The sequence below is a fragment of the Coloeus monedula genome (assembly GCF_965178545.1).
Source record: "Coloeus monedula genome assembly, chromosome: 2".
NCBI lineage: Eukaryota > Metazoa > Chordata > Aves > Passeriformes > Corvidae > Coloeus > Coloeus monedula.
The window spans coordinates 107,719,730-107,737,067 of record NC_138782.1 but is presented as its reverse complement, the minus strand read 5'-3'; the positions used below and the strand labels follow the sequence as shown (position 1 = coordinate 107,737,067).

General features: G+C 36.6%; 1 protein-coding gene across 2 annotated transcripts in view; it reads left to right on the top strand.

The window, feature by feature from the left end:
• NBAS (NBAS subunit of NRZ tethering complex) overlaps nucleotides 1-17,338 on the top strand; it is a 165,708-nt gene that overhangs the window by 114,472 nt on the left and 33,898 nt on the right. For both annotated transcript variants that reach the window (XM_082301743.1, XM_082301742.1), the window contains 4 exons: nucleotides 1,125-1,343; nucleotides 1,587-1,789; nucleotides 8,669-8,758; nucleotides 11,035-11,230. In XM_082301743.1, coding sequence (XP_082157869.1) covers nucleotides 1,125-1,343; nucleotides 1,587-1,789; nucleotides 8,669-8,758; nucleotides 11,035-11,230 — 708 coding nt within the window. The remainder of the gene's footprint in view (nucleotides 1-1,124; nucleotides 1,344-1,586; nucleotides 1,790-8,668; nucleotides 8,759-11,034; nucleotides 11,231-17,338) is intronic.

Below are 17,338 nucleotides of genomic sequence, written 5' to 3'. Positions count from 1 at the left end.
CCAGTAGACCATTAGTGCGGCTCACAGTAACATCACAAAAAACCAGGAGTGAATTCTACATCTTTCACTTGTGACTTTTTATCTAGGGAAGAGGGGGAAAATATGTAAACTGTAAAACTTTCCACTAAGTAATCCTCTTCAAATTTTTTATGGCTTTACAAGTAGGTAGTTTAATTCATCATGCAAACATCTCTTGGACTTTGTGTGAACAATGCTACAGCAGTCTAATTGCTCTCTTTTATGGTAATTCATCCTTTTTCCTATTCACTGTGTCATACAGATTCAAGCTTTTTTTTCTATTTCTTGTGTATTTCAACTTGAAAGCTAAAATTGTTTATGTTATTTTTCAGTATTCCAGTAACTAAAACACCTGATTGTAAACCCAAAGCACTAGATACTTTTAAGAGTTCAGGCAGAGGACACTCTCACCCATTAGAAAATATATTGCAAGCATCCTTAAAACTGTGCTTGAAGTTTTGAAGGAACAAATTATACATGAATGTCTGAAATCACACTTCAGATTTTGTTTTGGACTTACAGCTGAAGCTGTGTCTTTCCTGAAACAAGAAAGTCAGACTTTGTTTCAGTTTAATGCCTAGATACATATAGTTGTACAGGTCTTTAAAAATACTGTATAGTTACTGTTTTTTATAACTTGGTCTTTAAATAGATTGATATAAAAATTCTAGATCCTCCTGCTTTTTTTGCTTATGGTTATGGTCTTAGAGATGTATTTTAAACAGTGGTCTAAACTTGACAAACCTTAAGTGAGTTATCAGTCAGTCTTGTGTAGCGATTCTCAGACATCTCTCAATGAAGAATTAAAAGATTATAAGGTGGCAGTCTGACAAAACAATAAATATTGTTAGGAAAAGAAGTTTCATATGGTTTAAAATGAACAAGTAAAAAGATCTGTAAAAGGAAGGACAGCAGAAGGAAGTAATGGAATACTGATCACTTAAATAAATGACGAGTTAGAAATAAAGTTTTTTCCCATTAAATACTTCATTTAGTTTTATGCTGTGTTGTGGAACAATGGATCCACCTGACCTCTTGGCACTTCTGTAATACAAACAGTAGTGTACAGGTAATGAGTGAATAAATAATTGAACAATCTTTTTCAGCTGCCAGTTGAAGCCAGGATAGAAGTGACTAAGAAGGCTATTAAAGCAGTCAAACATCTTTCTGAGAAATCAAGAAAAAAAACTTCAGATAATGACATGAAAGATGTTGAAAACCGGTCTGCTGCTTATGAAGAAACTCTGAAACACTTGCAACAATCTCTTGCTCATCTGGAAACACTCACTCACAGTTTTATCACTTACTTGAAAAGCAGCGAACAGGTAATGATTACTGATCAAGTGCTTGCTTTGATGACTCCATGACTAGCAATGATAGACATCAGTCTTTTGTCATATTTTATTAGTATTTTACACCTTTTCTTTTGTTGACCTGGGTTTTGAAAATTCAGTTCCATCAATCTTTTCTTTGTCTCAGTATATGTTAAATCCTAGCAGAAAGGAAGACTGATACAACCCTGTAAATAAGAAGCACACTGATTAGTGTTCCAAAAATTGTTTTCACAGGATACACTACAAAAGTATGGCTATTTATATGATCTTTCAAGGTCGGAGAAAGAAAAAATCCATGAGCAAGCAGTAGCCATGTGTATAGATGGTCAGCACCTGGACATGGTACAGCAGTTGTTACAAGTGGCTGTTGGAGATCTAGGCATTTCTCCCCAGGATATTGTCCAATGTGCTATTAAAAAAATTGTATGTATATTAAGGTAAGCAGGCTTCCTTAATTAAGGTCAGAAATCTTTCTTCTGCATTTTTGGAAGGGGTTTTTTTTGGTTGGTTGGTTTGGTGTGTTAGTTTGTTGTGGTTTTTGGTTGGTTGGTTGGTTTTGTTTATCTGTAGTGAGTACTTGTTTGCTTTTAATGTCTGGATTTTGCAGAAAATTAAGCAGTAATAAGAGATCTTTGATTATGCTTCTGTTGACCTATAATTTCATACTTAGTCATATTTTTCTGCGTTTGGGAAGCCGGAGCAGTTCGAACAAAATAAGACAGAGCTTATCCTGTTCGCTGGTGCTTTTTAGTTACAAGCATTGGGTTTACAGTATTGTTCCATTATGTGTGTGTGCCCTTGTAAATTTTACAAAAATTTACAACAGCACATAATTCTTCCTTCTTAAACAGAAAAAGGCATGTTTATTGGAAATGGTAACTCATGCAGGCATTTGGGGAGCAGTGTGTCTTACCAGAAGTCATACAATTTCCATCTTTGGGATAACTTGCTGAGCCATTTCGGGGAGCTGGGTTTTTTTGTGCTGGTTGGTTTGGTTCATTAGAAATATTTTATTCCCCCTCATATTTTTAAGGGGGCGGGAGGAAGCAGGGGAGGATAACTTTATATCATCCATTGTAAATTGAGCAGATACTTTCATTTAACTATTTATACAAAACTCTCTTCTGAAGTGTTTCTGTTTCACAGAGACACATGCAACAAGTATGAAAGAGTATTCTGCTTTAGATGTTTGCTAAACACTGCTTAGCACTTCTAAGACCAGTTTAGAGAGAGAAAACTTTGAGAATTTATCCTGTTGTTCTGCATGCAGAAAAATTATATGGGCAGGATGATCTGAATGCACACACCAGGAATTGGAAAACAAGTCTAGCATGGAAAATCTTGTATGGCCCTACTTTTTCTTCAGCATGTATGTATATATTACAGCAGATTGAAGTGCCACAGATGAAAAGAGAGCAGCCTGTCAAATTGTTTGCAGTCCTCTTGGGCAGAAAATTGATTTCTTCTATCACTCAGTTTAAGAGTGTTCACAGCATCCTCGATGATAGAGCTTTTGCACAGCAACATAAGTAATACTGTCTTTCTAGTCTGGGTTCGTCCATTTGAAGAAGAATAATTTGGCTTTAGATAATAACTGTCCTGCTGTTCCTGACTAGCAGTGTGATGTATCTGGATACAAAGCTCATGAAGCCCAGTTATTTTGACTATAGTGAGTCTCATTAACATGCAGAGTATGAGATACCTATCAAAATTCTCCTTTCTACTTCTGCTTCTTATCAACACTTTTCTGTGAACTGAATTACTTGTTCTTTATATGCATTGCAAGGCTGGAATGGAATGGCTGCAAGTTGATTTAAAGTTCTGGGACAGCAACCATGTCCAGTAATTCCTATGCAGCACTTCACTGGAAAGAGGGAAGTGACTGTCTCATAGAGAAAACTGTAGTGGCAGAGATGAGAAATGGGTTGGAAGTTTCAATTAAAATGGTTTGGTGTGTGATGTGACCTAATGTGGTCAGTAGAAATATTTCACTCCCACTCCGCTGCTTTTCTGACAGAAGAAGGGAAAGATAATTTCATATCACTCTGGACTGTGGAAAGTTTGCCTACTACAATGATAAAGATCATGAAGTGAAAATTTAGTATAAAATAAAATAGAAAATACATGAGATAATATCCTCCCTATGATAAAATTCAGAAAGGGGTAATATTATGAAGCACTAAATATAATCTAAATATAGGGAGGAATTAAAAGAAAGGTTGTTGCTTGGCATCTCTTAAGCCTGCTGGTATTCATGTTGTTGCTTGTGAATAGAATTGGATTGATCTCTATCCTATGCTCAGATGTTCACTTTCAAGGTGTAACACAAATGAAAACTTCTTGTTCAATACTTGCATTTGTGCAACTAAAGAAGTAGTCTTGCCAGTGTACCTGGAAAAGCAGACTTTTACTCAATAAATGCAGCATTTCAAGGGAAAACCTTTTAGGTTTGTTTTCTGGAACTTCAATATGTTACACAGTGGGGTTATTTTGTACAGTAGTTTTGAAAGAGATTGTTTTGGAAAATTCCTTCTTTGACAATTAACCTTAAGAGTAGCAGTTGTAAGGCTGTAATACTAACACTGAACTTGGATTCTTTATAGCTGTAGTGACAAGCAGTGTAATTAAGGTATTGCAGACACAAGTGAAAGAGGCCTGTATGGATGTGAAAAATTACGGTAGTGTCAGTGATCTGCCTGAAAATTAAGCATCAGTCCACCACTTCTGTGACTGAAAATACACATCCTTTCTTTCAGTTGCATTAACTACAACCACCCTTCAAACACAGTAAAATATCTTTTGTTATTAGCATATATAGTGATTCTTACAGAAGAACTTCTAGAAAGTGATATTTTTATGAAAGCTTAAGTTACTTTTTGGCTTCATTTTTCAGCAACGTATGATACAACAGGCTTAACAACTTTGATACCTTCTCAGAAACAGACTTCTTGTTAAATATAACATAGTTATTTGCCTAATATCAGGATTTTGTAATTGGTAAATTTGTAAATAAATAAAATTGTAATTTTAAGAGCAGTATTGTCCTCCAGTTCTTTTAACTAATTTTGACTCCCTTAACTCTCTAGTTCTGGCACACAAAATTCAAAATAGAAGCTCTTGCATTGGTATGTGTAGAAGCTCTCCAGCAGAGCATATTTGCATACTTCAATGACTTATGTATTGGGCACTTCCTTGTTTGCCTGTAGAAGCAGCTACTATAAATAAAAATCAGTTGCCTCTTCAATAGAAACCATGACCTTGTGGAAAACAAACCAAAATATTTTAGCAACTATGGTCATCTGATTAGTCTTCCCTAAGACTCAATTTAATTCCTTGCCTAAGATCACTCACATGACGGATAGGAAACATTCCATGGTCCATGACTGTAGGCATGTCCACGGCTGGTCAGTCAGGAAAGAGAGTTTGTCTGTTCAAGACATTATGGTCTCCTTCATCTGCTGCTCCTATAGTTCTTCTCTTAGGTGTCCACAGGGATATAGTGTTCCATGAAATTTTGGAAGTATTCACCAGGCAGTGAGCAGGAAAGGTTTGGTGGAATTTTGAGTTCCTTGTTTAGTGCCCAGTGTTTTCTGAAGAAGATAAACCCAGCTTTCTTAGAAAGAGTAGCTAACTTAACAGGGAAAAAAAAAATCAGATTTTTTATTCCCTCATCTCATTTGAGTGGGGGTCATACAGAGCAATTTTTTAGCTTGTTTATAATGATTTTGTGGTATTTTAGATGAAAATGATGGTTTGCCATTAAGACTTTTTTTCCCCAGCTTTGAGTGATCACACCATCAATACGTTATTTCCTTATTTTACTCATATTTAAATATGACAAAACACAATCAGACAGAGGAAAATAAAGCTGGAGTATTTTCAATGAATACAGTAATTAGGTTAAAAAATTTAGATGAAGTTAATTTATTCTCCTTTCAGGCCTTCTTTGTACTTTATTCTGTTTGACGAATGTGATTAAATATGCATCACTTTTTCTGATCTGAAATCAAAATAAGCCTTTATCAGTGTAATTACACCAAGCTCATACCTAGGAGTTCTGAGGTGAACACTGGATGCTGTTCTGTTGTCTAAAACGTGCATAAAATAGCATATAATCTGTGTGGAGGCTAATCCTCCATTAATTATATTTGTTTCTGTTAGCAGCTGCTTATTTTTAATCATTAATTATTAAGAACAGGGCAAGAATCTGTGGAAACTCGACAGGATTGTTTGTCTCATGAGGTGTCATCCCCTTTTAGTTTCTCTAACCATTAGGCAGTAAAGGCAGTATTAAGCTTTCTAGATTTTTAAAATACTTCCTTATTCTAGATAACTGTAGCTTACTGCTTAGATTAATCTTTTTCTCCTTTCCTTCTGCTTAGTAAAAGACACCTGTCTGTGACACCTGTCTGTGTCTGACAAACTTGAAGCTTTCTGTAAATGTTCATACATCTGTTGTTTTTGAAAATTGTCTTCACAGATGTATTGTCAGAAACAGTGATTTTTTTGTTTTCAGAATTGCCCATTAACTTTCGCAGATACTTTTCTTTTGATCAGTTTTGGTTTGGTTTGGGTTTGTTTGTTTGGTTTTTTTGTTTATTTGGGTTTGGGGATTTTTTTGTTTGTTTGGGGCAGAGGTTGTTTTGTTTTGGTTTGGTTTTTTTTGAGGAGCTCAGAGCCTGGTTGCGACCGGAGCTATCAACTTCCATTTTGTATTAGAGAGAGATGAAGGTTTTTTGAAGAGCAAGGGTTAGGACTGTCCAGAACTGATCCCTAAATTGAGGATACCCAAAATACAAGGTTTGCTGGTCGGTCTCCTTTGATATGGTAGTTGTTCATGTCCACTAAAGATAAGTAAGTGTAAGTAGAGCAGTAAGAACTCGATTTCTGTACACTGCACAATCATATAATAGTTTGGGTTGGAGGGGACCTTTAAAGGTTATCTTGTGCAACACCCCTACAATGAGCAGGAGCATCTTCACCTAGATCAGGTCACTCAGAGCCCATCCAGTCTGGTCTTGAATGTTTCCAGGAAAGGGGCATCCACCATCTCTCTGGGGAACTTGTGCCAGTATCTCACCAGCTTCATTGAAAAAAGTTCCTTCCTTACATGTAGTCTGAACTGACTCTCTCATCTGTCACCATTTTTCTTATAATCCCCTTTTAAGTATTGAAGGGCTGCAAATACCCTGTTTGTTTCTGCTTCAATACTCATTCTCTTCTTAGTGTGCAAGTTTTATAAGTATTCTAGTTTCCTTTTGATATGCCATGTTAATGCCCTTTGTAGATGTGTTTTTATTACAAACTTAATTGAAAAAAAGGGCACAAAAAAAAAGGAAAATTTAAATCTGGCCTGTAAACAAATCACAAACAAAATGGCTTCTAAAAAGAGCATTAATGAAGTGCCTTATATCTGTCTTCACTCTAGGGACCTATAATAAATTTTCTTAGCTTTTTATGTTGTTAAAGAAATTTTTAACCATCTCCTAATGCATCTAGCCATGATACATAAGATGATCATTTGAATACTGCTTTGCTTTTTACCATTTCCACACATCTGTTCTAAAGGTATATATTTTTTTCCTAAACAGTGCATTCAATTCTGTTGTGTCTTCTTTTTTGTGAAAATACACTTCTTCTTTTTTTTTTCTGAGAATGAATTTTTTGTGTGTTTTGGTGAAAAGGGATTTTATCTTTTGGAGACATATCATGTCTCTGGGAATATTTATATACTATTCTGTACTATAAATTATAATTTTATTGCTTCCAAATATTCTGAAGATGCTTAGGATTATATCTAGATTTAAGCTTCACTCTTAAAAAAGTTATTTAGCTGCAATATGGTAGTATTGGTACTAAGAACAGCATTTCTGTCAGTCATATGTACACTATCTTTTGAGAAAAAGACCAGTGTTAACGAGCCATCTACTCCTGTTTCAAACTTAGGAGTGCAGTATAGTAATATTGAATGAGGATGCTAGGTTTTCATCGTGAAACAAATCATCTTGCTTCTGTTCTGAATAGAGTCATATTTATTTTAAATCTTGTGTTGTACACTGGAGTGCTGGCCACGCATTAAGATAAAAATAGAAAAGATGAAAATTCTGAATGCAGGAAGACGTTAAAGTTTATAAAGATTTAGGTCTCTATGCCATATGATATAATCATTGTTTAGAAAATATATTTATCTTACTGATGTAATGAATGACAAAATTGTAAATATTCCTTAACTCCTGACAAAAAAAAATTGGAATATTGTGGTTACTTTTGCACATTTCTGTCAGCTGTGTGGTATTTTGGCTTTAGATAGAACAGTCAAAGTAGTTTGGGCATGTGTTGGTTGTTGCTAAGAGCAGATCTAGAAAGAGGCTGACATTTTTAGTAGCAGAAGAGCTTTGATATGGTGATGAACTATAGAGAAAATACACTTTTTTTCTCGTGTTTTTGAATCATCTATAGTCAGATAACTTGGGAACTATTTGCCTTTTTTTCCTCTTTCTTTAATGCAGCCTTGACAAATTAAGACAGGCAAAGCTGTTGTTTTTCCTTTTCATCCAGGCATCACTGCCACCACAGTGGTTTCCGTAGGGAGACACTGTATGTTTTGTTGGAGTACCAGGGCAAATCTCTCCCTCTCTCAGCACCGAGTCTGTTTTATAGCAAACCATACCTGAAAATGTCATTTTCATTGAGTTATGAGCAAAGCTTCTTTTCCTACCAGAGTGGTTTTGGGTTGGTTGTTTGTTTCTTTTTTCACCCAATTTTTACAGCCTTTTGACCTGCTGAAGAGAACTGTATTTTAACTGAAATGTCTGATGGGAGTGATGGACATTTTTCTATTCCACATAGCACAGTGGCCATTGTTGTGTGCAGCTCGATCCCAGTGAAATCAGCAGATAGAACACAGCTGACTCAGGTTACAGTCAGGTTGATTTCAGCCAACAGAGATACTGCAAGATGATTCAGAGGGAAAAGATGATGACATTCATGTATAACTTTAAGTCTCTTTAGTTCATATTGATCTTTAAGGTAGTGAGATTGCATGTGAGTATTTTGCTCACCTGATCCGTGTTAGAAGCACTAAACTTTTAACTATGCTTTTCCTTTCAAATTCCGTTTAAGTGCTTTAGTATTTTTTCCCACTCTTTCCTTTTTACTTTTTGCATTACTCTGACATAAAAATAAAGGTACTAGTTAAGAAACAAAAATGGAAAATTCTTATAATTATCGAACAATTAATATAAATTCTACAGGTGCATAAAATGAGATACAATATTAAGGACCATTTTAATGATAACTTTGTCTTCCCTTAATAGCGGAAATGGTGCCTCATCTCCAACAGAGAAAGATCCACTTGGAATCCTAGAAGGTATAATTTCTGCAGTGCATGCAAGCGTTGAAAAAGGGTAAGAGCTTCCTGTATGGATTCTTTGGGTAAGACTTTGAAAGATGCTTCTCATGAAAGCTTTGAAGGTACAATACTGAATATGGATGATTTTTCTTCATTGATATGTGTAATGGGCTTGCACTTAATTTTCTAAGACTTTATTCTGGAACGGGCTATCATTTTTCATGTTCAAAATCTGAGCCCTGACAGAAGCCTTTACTTGTCATTTGGAAGAAAGCACTGAACCTAAAATTTACATAACTCTGTATTATGGTGAATTGAGAAAATGGTTTTTCAGCTGTGACTTTCTGCAGATTGTATATCTACCAGGAATATGTCACTGGTTTTGGTTCAGTTTAGTTGATAAATTGCAAATAATAATTATTCACTTTCAGATACCTGAATTTAGGTATCTAAGTTGGTCAATATTTGTAAGGGATAGTGCAGAAACAATTTCCCAAACGCTATATGATGCTTCACCACATTTTTTTCTCCTCTTTTGGGAATGTCCTTATTTCAGACCACATAATGGCCTGTATATCTCAATGACATTTTCCATTTCATTCCCAGTAAAGACAAGGAAGAAAGAAAAAAAAAATCAGCTTTGTTTTCCCAGATGTACAAAGAAGTCATGTATAATAATGACAGTAACATCCAATACTCTCTGGTAGCCACACAAAAACAGTGACACTGTTTTTTGAGGCTTCTCCAATGACATTAAATTAGCTGAATGTTGGATACTGAAGGAGACTGAATTGATGTAAAAATTTGCAGTAAATATAATTTGCAGTATTCTAAGGTATAATGGATGAGTCCGTACTATTTTATTCTGAGATTCACCTTCTGGAGTGCACCTTCTGGATTTGTATATTTCATCAGCATTTAACTGCTGAAACAATAAGATGGAGTGAAAGTAATGATGATTGCAAGAGATCACTCATATTCCTTTAAATACTTATTTATTACCTTAAAACTCAGCTACTCGATTTACAAAACAGGAATATTTTCCTCAGGAAAACATATATAAGCATCAAGTGCAAGCTCTACAAACTCTTGAAATATTCCAGCAGGTCCTTTTAATTCCCAAACTTTTAATTTACAGTTTGAATGCCACCTGTTCAGCAAAGGCATGTCTAATTCAGCAGGAGTTCTGAGCTAACAGCATTATTCAGACAATGTAAAGCCTAAGTAAAATTGAAATCTTTGTAATATGAAAACCTAAGATGTCAGTGTTCATTATTTCAGAGCTGAAAGACAGGCTAAATTGGTGTTTTCTGTCTCATATTACTTTCCCATCTGTCTTGTTAAGACAAATAAGGGAACATTAGTTACAAATCACACTCTACCAGGAGCTACTTGCTTGGCTTCTTTTTTTTTTAAGAAAAGAGTTAGCTTGAGTTTAAAATATTATTGGATGTTAAAACAGCATTTGCTGATTTGGTACTTGTTAGTTTATTGCCTCCTCTGAGGGACATCACACATCATTCTGTCTCCAGCTCTTAACTGCTTGGTCAGTTCACGGTGATCTGTGTACTGTGAATGCTTCCACACAGTTAGAATGTATTTGATTTAATACACCTTCTGAATCAAATGATATAATTAAGAGTTTTTATAATTAAAAGTCCAACCCAAAAGCTTAGGGGTTTTAACATCTCTTTTTTTTTTTTCTTTCTAAGGATTTTGGGCATTTTGCAATCATTATCATGCTAAGAACTGAGAATGATCAAGCTGGCTAGAGATGGTACACAAAAAAAAAAGTATGGCTAGAGCTGCAACTGGGAGAAAATAATTTAGTGTGTGTGGAGTAGAAAGAAGGGGCTTGTAAAGAAAGAAAGAGAATGCAGGGTGACAGTATGAATAAGCATTCTGAGATAAAAATGTTATACTAAATATGCAAGCATTCAAGCTGGTTTTCCATAAAGTCAGATGGTGTAGTAGTACAGGCATCAGAAAAGCCCAGACACCATGAAAAGACTTGGATTTCCAGATGCTGAAACCCAGCACCATTGTATGGTACCAGAGTAGCTTGTGGGAAAATATGTAAATATACAGATGGATTCCTATGGTATTATATGATTATTTGAAACTCAGAAAAAGTTCTTACATCACACAGCTTTGGGCTTCTGATTTACAAGGGCCGGTTTCCCTGCAGCCTCACAGAGGTCAGATCTTCCATTTCCTGGTGTTATGTATTTCTTACATAATGAATGTGCTTGTTAAGTTTTGAAAATGCATGTAGTATTTTCATTAGGATTATTACCAGAGACTATTTAACACCGTGTTGTTTAATTACAGGGAGAAAATAGTTTCTGCAGATGACCTCCTGGAGTGGTTGAGACCTTTCTGTGGTGATGATTCTTTAGCAGTGAAGCCTCGCATCAGGGTATTGCAAATTCTGGAGCAAGCCTTCCATCTCAGTGATGAGGATAGCAAGCTGCTGGTGTACTTCAGGACACAAGCCGTTCTTAGAGCTTGCTGGCCTGAAACAAAGGTATTTATACTGATTGCTGCAAATTGTAGCATTAGGCTGTTTTTATGAGAGGATTACATAATGAAATGTTGGTCTGCAGAATATGGTTGTGATGCATCCTGTTGTCTGGAAACTAATCCTACTTTTCTGTTTTAAATCAAGTTTCTGATACATTCTGATTCTTCGTAAAACAAAGTTATGTAAAGGTAAGGGACTTTTCTGATTTTTCTTTAGGATCAGGAGTGCATAGTACTGAACTTGACTGAAGACTAATGATTTTCCTCCATGTCAAGCACTGACTTTGAAGTTTTTGTACCTTCTTTCTTTTCTGACCCTTTTTTTCTGTCAATTTTACCTTCCATTTTTATCTTCCACTTGGCGTCACATTTTACTCACAATGACAATGATAATTACTGGCCACTGACTTTTTTTCTTGGGCCTTTAAATATTATTTCATGAATGTGTAGCAATTTTGAAATCATGTGAGTAGCACTTGCTGCATGTAGAATTGTTCAGAAGCAGAGTTACTTTTTGTTCATTTTCTAAGTGCCTCCCACCATGCCAAGACCTTACAGAACAAAAGTAGAATATTACTAATAGCTCCCAAAAAAATCTGTGCACAAACCCACTTTATATTCATATAAACCTGAAGCAATATCTCAGTTTTGACTTGCTGTGCTAAATTCATCCAAGGGAACAATCCTAATAAAAATCTTAAAAGGAAAAGAAAGTACTTATCTCTTGGTTTCTTTGGAAATTACTTTTCCTCTTGTATTCACAGTAATACCAGCATTTAACTCCTCAACTACTGTTTCGGTGTCCGTGATTGGATTCTTCAGTTCAGTCCTTTGTCAGTGTTTGTGTTGCCTGTGACCTGCTTTCTAATTCAAAATCATTTCCAATTCTAAAAAATTGAACTAGAGTATGTCTTAAGAAAAAAGTTACAGGTAGATAATAGCTTTCAGCCATGTTTGTAGAAGACAGAAAACCTGTATTTGACAGAAACCTTATGACACTCATTACACTTGTGATTTTATCTAAAATATTGATCAAACTTTTATTTTCTCCCATATTTCTTGTAAGTCAGAATGTATATAACTTTGCAAAAAGAAACACACCTCCATTTGGTTACAAAACCAAATTTTAGGACTTAATTGAATGCATTTCATATGCTGCTGGCTGATGTGTAGCTCACTGCCCACCAGAGCCCCCAAGGCCCCGTCAGCAGAGCTGAGACAGCCACAGCTGTGCTGTCCCCACCTGTGCTGTTCCAGGTGCAGCACAACTGTTAAACCTTGTGCAAATTTTGCTGGCCCAGTCTGCCAGCCTGTTTAGGCCTCTCCATATAAACAGTTAATTTCTGCTTCCTGAAGGGATTTTTAAAATCAGCTAGTGTCAAGCAGGAAAACCTGCTTTTCTTTTTGTGAGGTTGTACTGACTGAGCAACAGTACATTTGCTCATAACACAGTGTTGCTGATCACTTCAGTGCTTTACACTTTTGCTGATGAGTAAGCAAGTAGTACAAGAAGACATGTAATAAAGCTTGAATAATGCTCTAGATAAGCTCAAACCTTTCAGAGATAATTGTATGAAAATATGTACACAACACCATAATACTAATTTCTCTGTATATACTATTTATTATTTAGCTAAGTGTAGAAATAGCTTTCATGCCTGACAATAGTGAAGGCTGTGCTTATATGTACATACATAAAAATCATGGTTTATGCACCCCACTTTCTGCTACAGAGTGCAATTACAAGAGTCCTATTGGAATATATTAAAAATTATTCTCATTTTCATGTCAGCTCAAGCTCAGTGTGATTGTTTTCTTTGAATATTTTGTGCTAGGTAACTAATGTGTTATTTAGATGGAAGAGTCGTGTTGCTTTGTCCATTAGATACCTGTCACTGAAATTCAGAGTTCTTCACAAATATCCAAGAAGACAAATGAGTGGTCTTAGATGTGGACTATTTATTTTGGATTTTTTTCCTCTTGTAGTCAGCTGATGTCAAATGCTAGTCTACAAGCTGATACTAGAAAAGCAAGTGATGGCCTTGTTTGAGTATTAAGTTTGCGTATTTTGTGAATTAACAAGAATGGAAAATATCATCATAAAATAGCAGATTGAGAACTGTACACTTCCCGGTCCTTCATGGTACGTTAGTGGAACAAGAACACTGCAGAAGTCTGTGCTTACATGGCTGCTTAAAAGCAAAGAGAGAGATTTGTGTATGAGCTGTGGCAGAGCATTAGGGTTAAGACACAATTTTCTCATGCAAGTTCACGCTTCAAGTGCAAAGACCTTTTACAGCAACCCTGTTTTACAGAAGGGTGTATTGTAGCACAGCTTGTTGGGTAATCCTGCATGAAGAAGTAGACAGGAGGAATATCATCTTTCAAACTATGTCAGTCTGCCTGTCTTGTCTGTAGGTGTCACCTTCTCTAGCATCACTGCAGCTTTATTAATTTGGTCATCCTCTCTCATCCAGCAAAATAGTTTTAAAAAAAAATCCCATTTCAAACAAATGGGGAGGGAAAGGGCTGTGGATTGAATGCTGTTTTTAGATTTTAGAGGAATGTGTTTAAAGGTTGTTAGTTTCAGGGGTTTTTAATGAGCTTTAAATTGCAAATATGTCCAAAATGTATTCATTATCTTGCTTCCAGATTGTTGTATCATTACTTGCTTGGTGTTTCTTACATGCTTTTAGGAGATCCCTCTTTTCCTATACCATTCCTTGGCACAAAAAGGGATGGCAGATATTATGAAGTATGAACGTGGATTTCTATTGAATAAAGATAATTTTAATGGTATTGCAGTGTTCAATTACCAGAAAATGTGTGAAAGCCACAGTCAGTGTGTCTACTAATCCTCTTAGACAGATTTTGCATACATCAAGGAGGGACTTAATATTTAATTATGCTCTAGGTGCTGTAAGTAGTGGTCCCACAAATCAGTGTGCTGGGAAATAGGCCAGCTCTTACAAAATTAAAAATGTACTTTATGGAAGCAGCTACCTATCAAACACTCAGAAACACAGTGATTTCCAGTTCTCTCATGATTAGTTAACAAAATTAAAAATTTAGGGGTCCTCATTTTTCAAAGGCTTGAGAGTCTTTAATTCACATTCCAACAGCATCCCACACTAGGGAAGAGGAGGAGGCATGCCTTGTTTTAATCCCCTTGATGAATTTTATCTGAGCTCTTCAGGTTCTGTAATTTTCTAGTTAACTGGTGCATGAAAAATATGGGTCAAAATACTGACTTTTTATATATTAAAAAACACTGGAGGGGGAAGAAAGACATTGTTTAGAATGTTGGTATCAAAATTTATCTGTATTCATCTAAGCTGGGAAATGCATTTATTTTCAAATTGTACATAAATATGTATAGTCTGTAATGACTCAAAGCAGCATCTAACAAGCCTGAAGTGTCAGCTAACAGGTTATATGTGTGTGTGTGTGTGTGTACGTAGTTGTTCTGCTCAGTGACCACTTACAGGGCATAGTTTACAGGAATGAGTGAGGGTTTGCCCCAGGAGGTTACAGTGGCACTAGCAAAGCTTCTGTAAGTAAACCAAGGCTTACTTTAAGATAAGAAGTTACTAATTGTGAAGCTTCTATAAGACACACCTTTTCTTGAAAGGATTGTTTAATTATTATGCAAATGCAGAATGTAATTACTACTTGCATGCCACTTAAATGGAAATAGCTTTGTCATTTAGAGAAGGTAATCTCATTTAGCCTTCCCCCTTATCTTGTTATATTATGGTTTTTTTCATGATCTTGTGGTATAGAGAGCTGCTGAGGGCAAAATGTTTTGAAAATTGCAAGGGATGTCTATTAAGGATTTAAAATTCTAACTTTAGGCAGTTTTCTTATTTATTTTCTTCCCTAAAGTTTAGCTTCGAAAAATTGACGATTTAATTTGTACTGTGTATGTGGGATGTGCACAACACATTTTCCTTCCTTCATATAGGCAATTCTTGTGTGCCATATGCAAACTTGTGTCTCAGCAACCTTGGTTATGTCTGCATTGACTTTCTGAGAGCTTGGAGTGACTGTCAAGATTCCATTGCTGCTTTGTTCCTCTTTCTCCTGTTAATGAAAAATGTGTATCTGTTTCCATGGTGTTTCTTCATATGACTTTGTTAAGAACGGTCTCAATGGGAATGTCAGTGTCCAGTGATTTTCAGCTTTTGCCTTTGCCTCTTCTCATGTCAGAGATTTAAACATGAGAAGTCGTTTTGCTGAAACCATTTATCAGGTAACAATGACCTGTATTTAGCTTGATCTGGCCCAATACAAGTAAAGGAGCTGTATCTGTTTCATCCTCAGCCATCTTTTGTTTGTGAAAAATGCTTAATTAGAAGAAAGATTTATGTTCCTATCAACTCTGAGTAAATTTGTTATTATGTTGCTTATAATTCTAGAGACATTGTTTCTCTGCTGGTAATGCATAAAAATTAAGCTTAAGAGATTTAATTTAAGTTTTAATTAATATTTTAAAACACTAATTTCCATTCCTTGAAGATGCAATTTATCCATATGAAAACATGAGAAACTTTTTTTTTTTCTGGGAACATAAATTGTAGCGTGTATGATTAATTAAATACTTTAAGATGCAAATGAAATATTTTCCATTAACTACACAAGTATAGCAGATAAGGCAAAGTAGAGAGAAAAGCAGTGTCGCTTGCGTGCACACAGGTTTTCAACGTGAGCTCTGGGCACTGCAGCGCTCTGTCACCTGTAGCAATTGCTTCAGAGGAAGATAAGAATGTCCTGGAGTGGATTCATGGGGAATGATTCACTTTCTCTAATAGGTCTTTCGTAATGAAGGTGTAAGTGCAGAATGGTTGAAACAGTTTGTACTCAGCTTTGATCCCAGTTTCAGAAAAATTAAGGGCTCATTAGTGATGTAATCAGATTTCTATTAGTACATTTCAAAGAACTCAGCGGATAAACGGTGATTCAGCCTTAGGTATCTCCTGCTAAATTTTCAGCATTGGTACACACCGTGCATCACTGAGCACAAAACATGCTGAAACTTTGTCAAGGAGGGATGCCATCCAGAGGGATCTGGACAAGCTCAAGAAGTGGGCCCATGGGAATCTCATGAGCTTCAACAAGACCCAAGTGCTGGTGCTGCACCTGGACCGGGACAGCCTCTGGTAATAATCCAGGCTGGGGGATGAACAGATGCAGAGCAGCCCTGCTGACAAGGACATGGGGGTGCTATGGGTGAGAGGCTGGACATGATCCAGCCATGTGCCCTTGCAGCCCAGAGTGCCAGTTGTGTCCTGGACTGCATCCAAAGCACCGTGGGCAGCAAGGGGAGGGACGGGATTCTGCCCCTCTGCTCTGCTCTGGTGAGACCCCACCTGCAGTGCTGCATCCAGATCTGGGGTCCCCAGCACAGGAAGGACATGGAGCAAGTCCAGAGGAGGACAGCAAGGTGATCTGAGGGATGGAGCACCTCCTATAAGGAAAGGCTGAGAGAGTTGGCATTGTTAGCCTGGAAAAGAGAAGACTCTGTATTACCCCAGGCCTAGGCCCTAGGATATATCACCGTGTCCCGCAGCCGTAGGGAGGAGCAGAAGATCCAGCAGGCAGGAATTGTGCAGCAAGATTGATTTATTTAATTATTTTACAAACTCTTTTATGGACTTTTTTCTTCATAGTCTAATTGGACAAAGGATCAGCCACCCCTTGGGGGTGATAGGCTAAAATCCTAAACATGCACTGTCAAAATATTTTTCTACTGTACTATAAACAGGACTTTTCATGGCTGCAGGTGTCTGGTTGTTTACATAACTCTGCTACCTCTTCTGTGAGAGAGAAAAGTCTCTCACGGGCTTAGAAAATAGCAAGAAAATCCTTGCTAGCAGCATTTTTGTATCTACAACTCTGGGGTGACGTAAATGTGATCTTCCAGTACCTGAAAGGAGCCTACCAAAAAGATGGAGAGAGTAGTGACAGGACAGGGGGGAATAGCTTCAGACTGGAAGAGAATAGGTTTAATCTAAGTAGCAGGAAAAAAATCTCTGCTGTGGGGGTGGTGAGGCGCTGGAACAGATTGCCTATAGAAGCTGTGGATGCCCCATCCCTGGCACTGTTTCAAGGC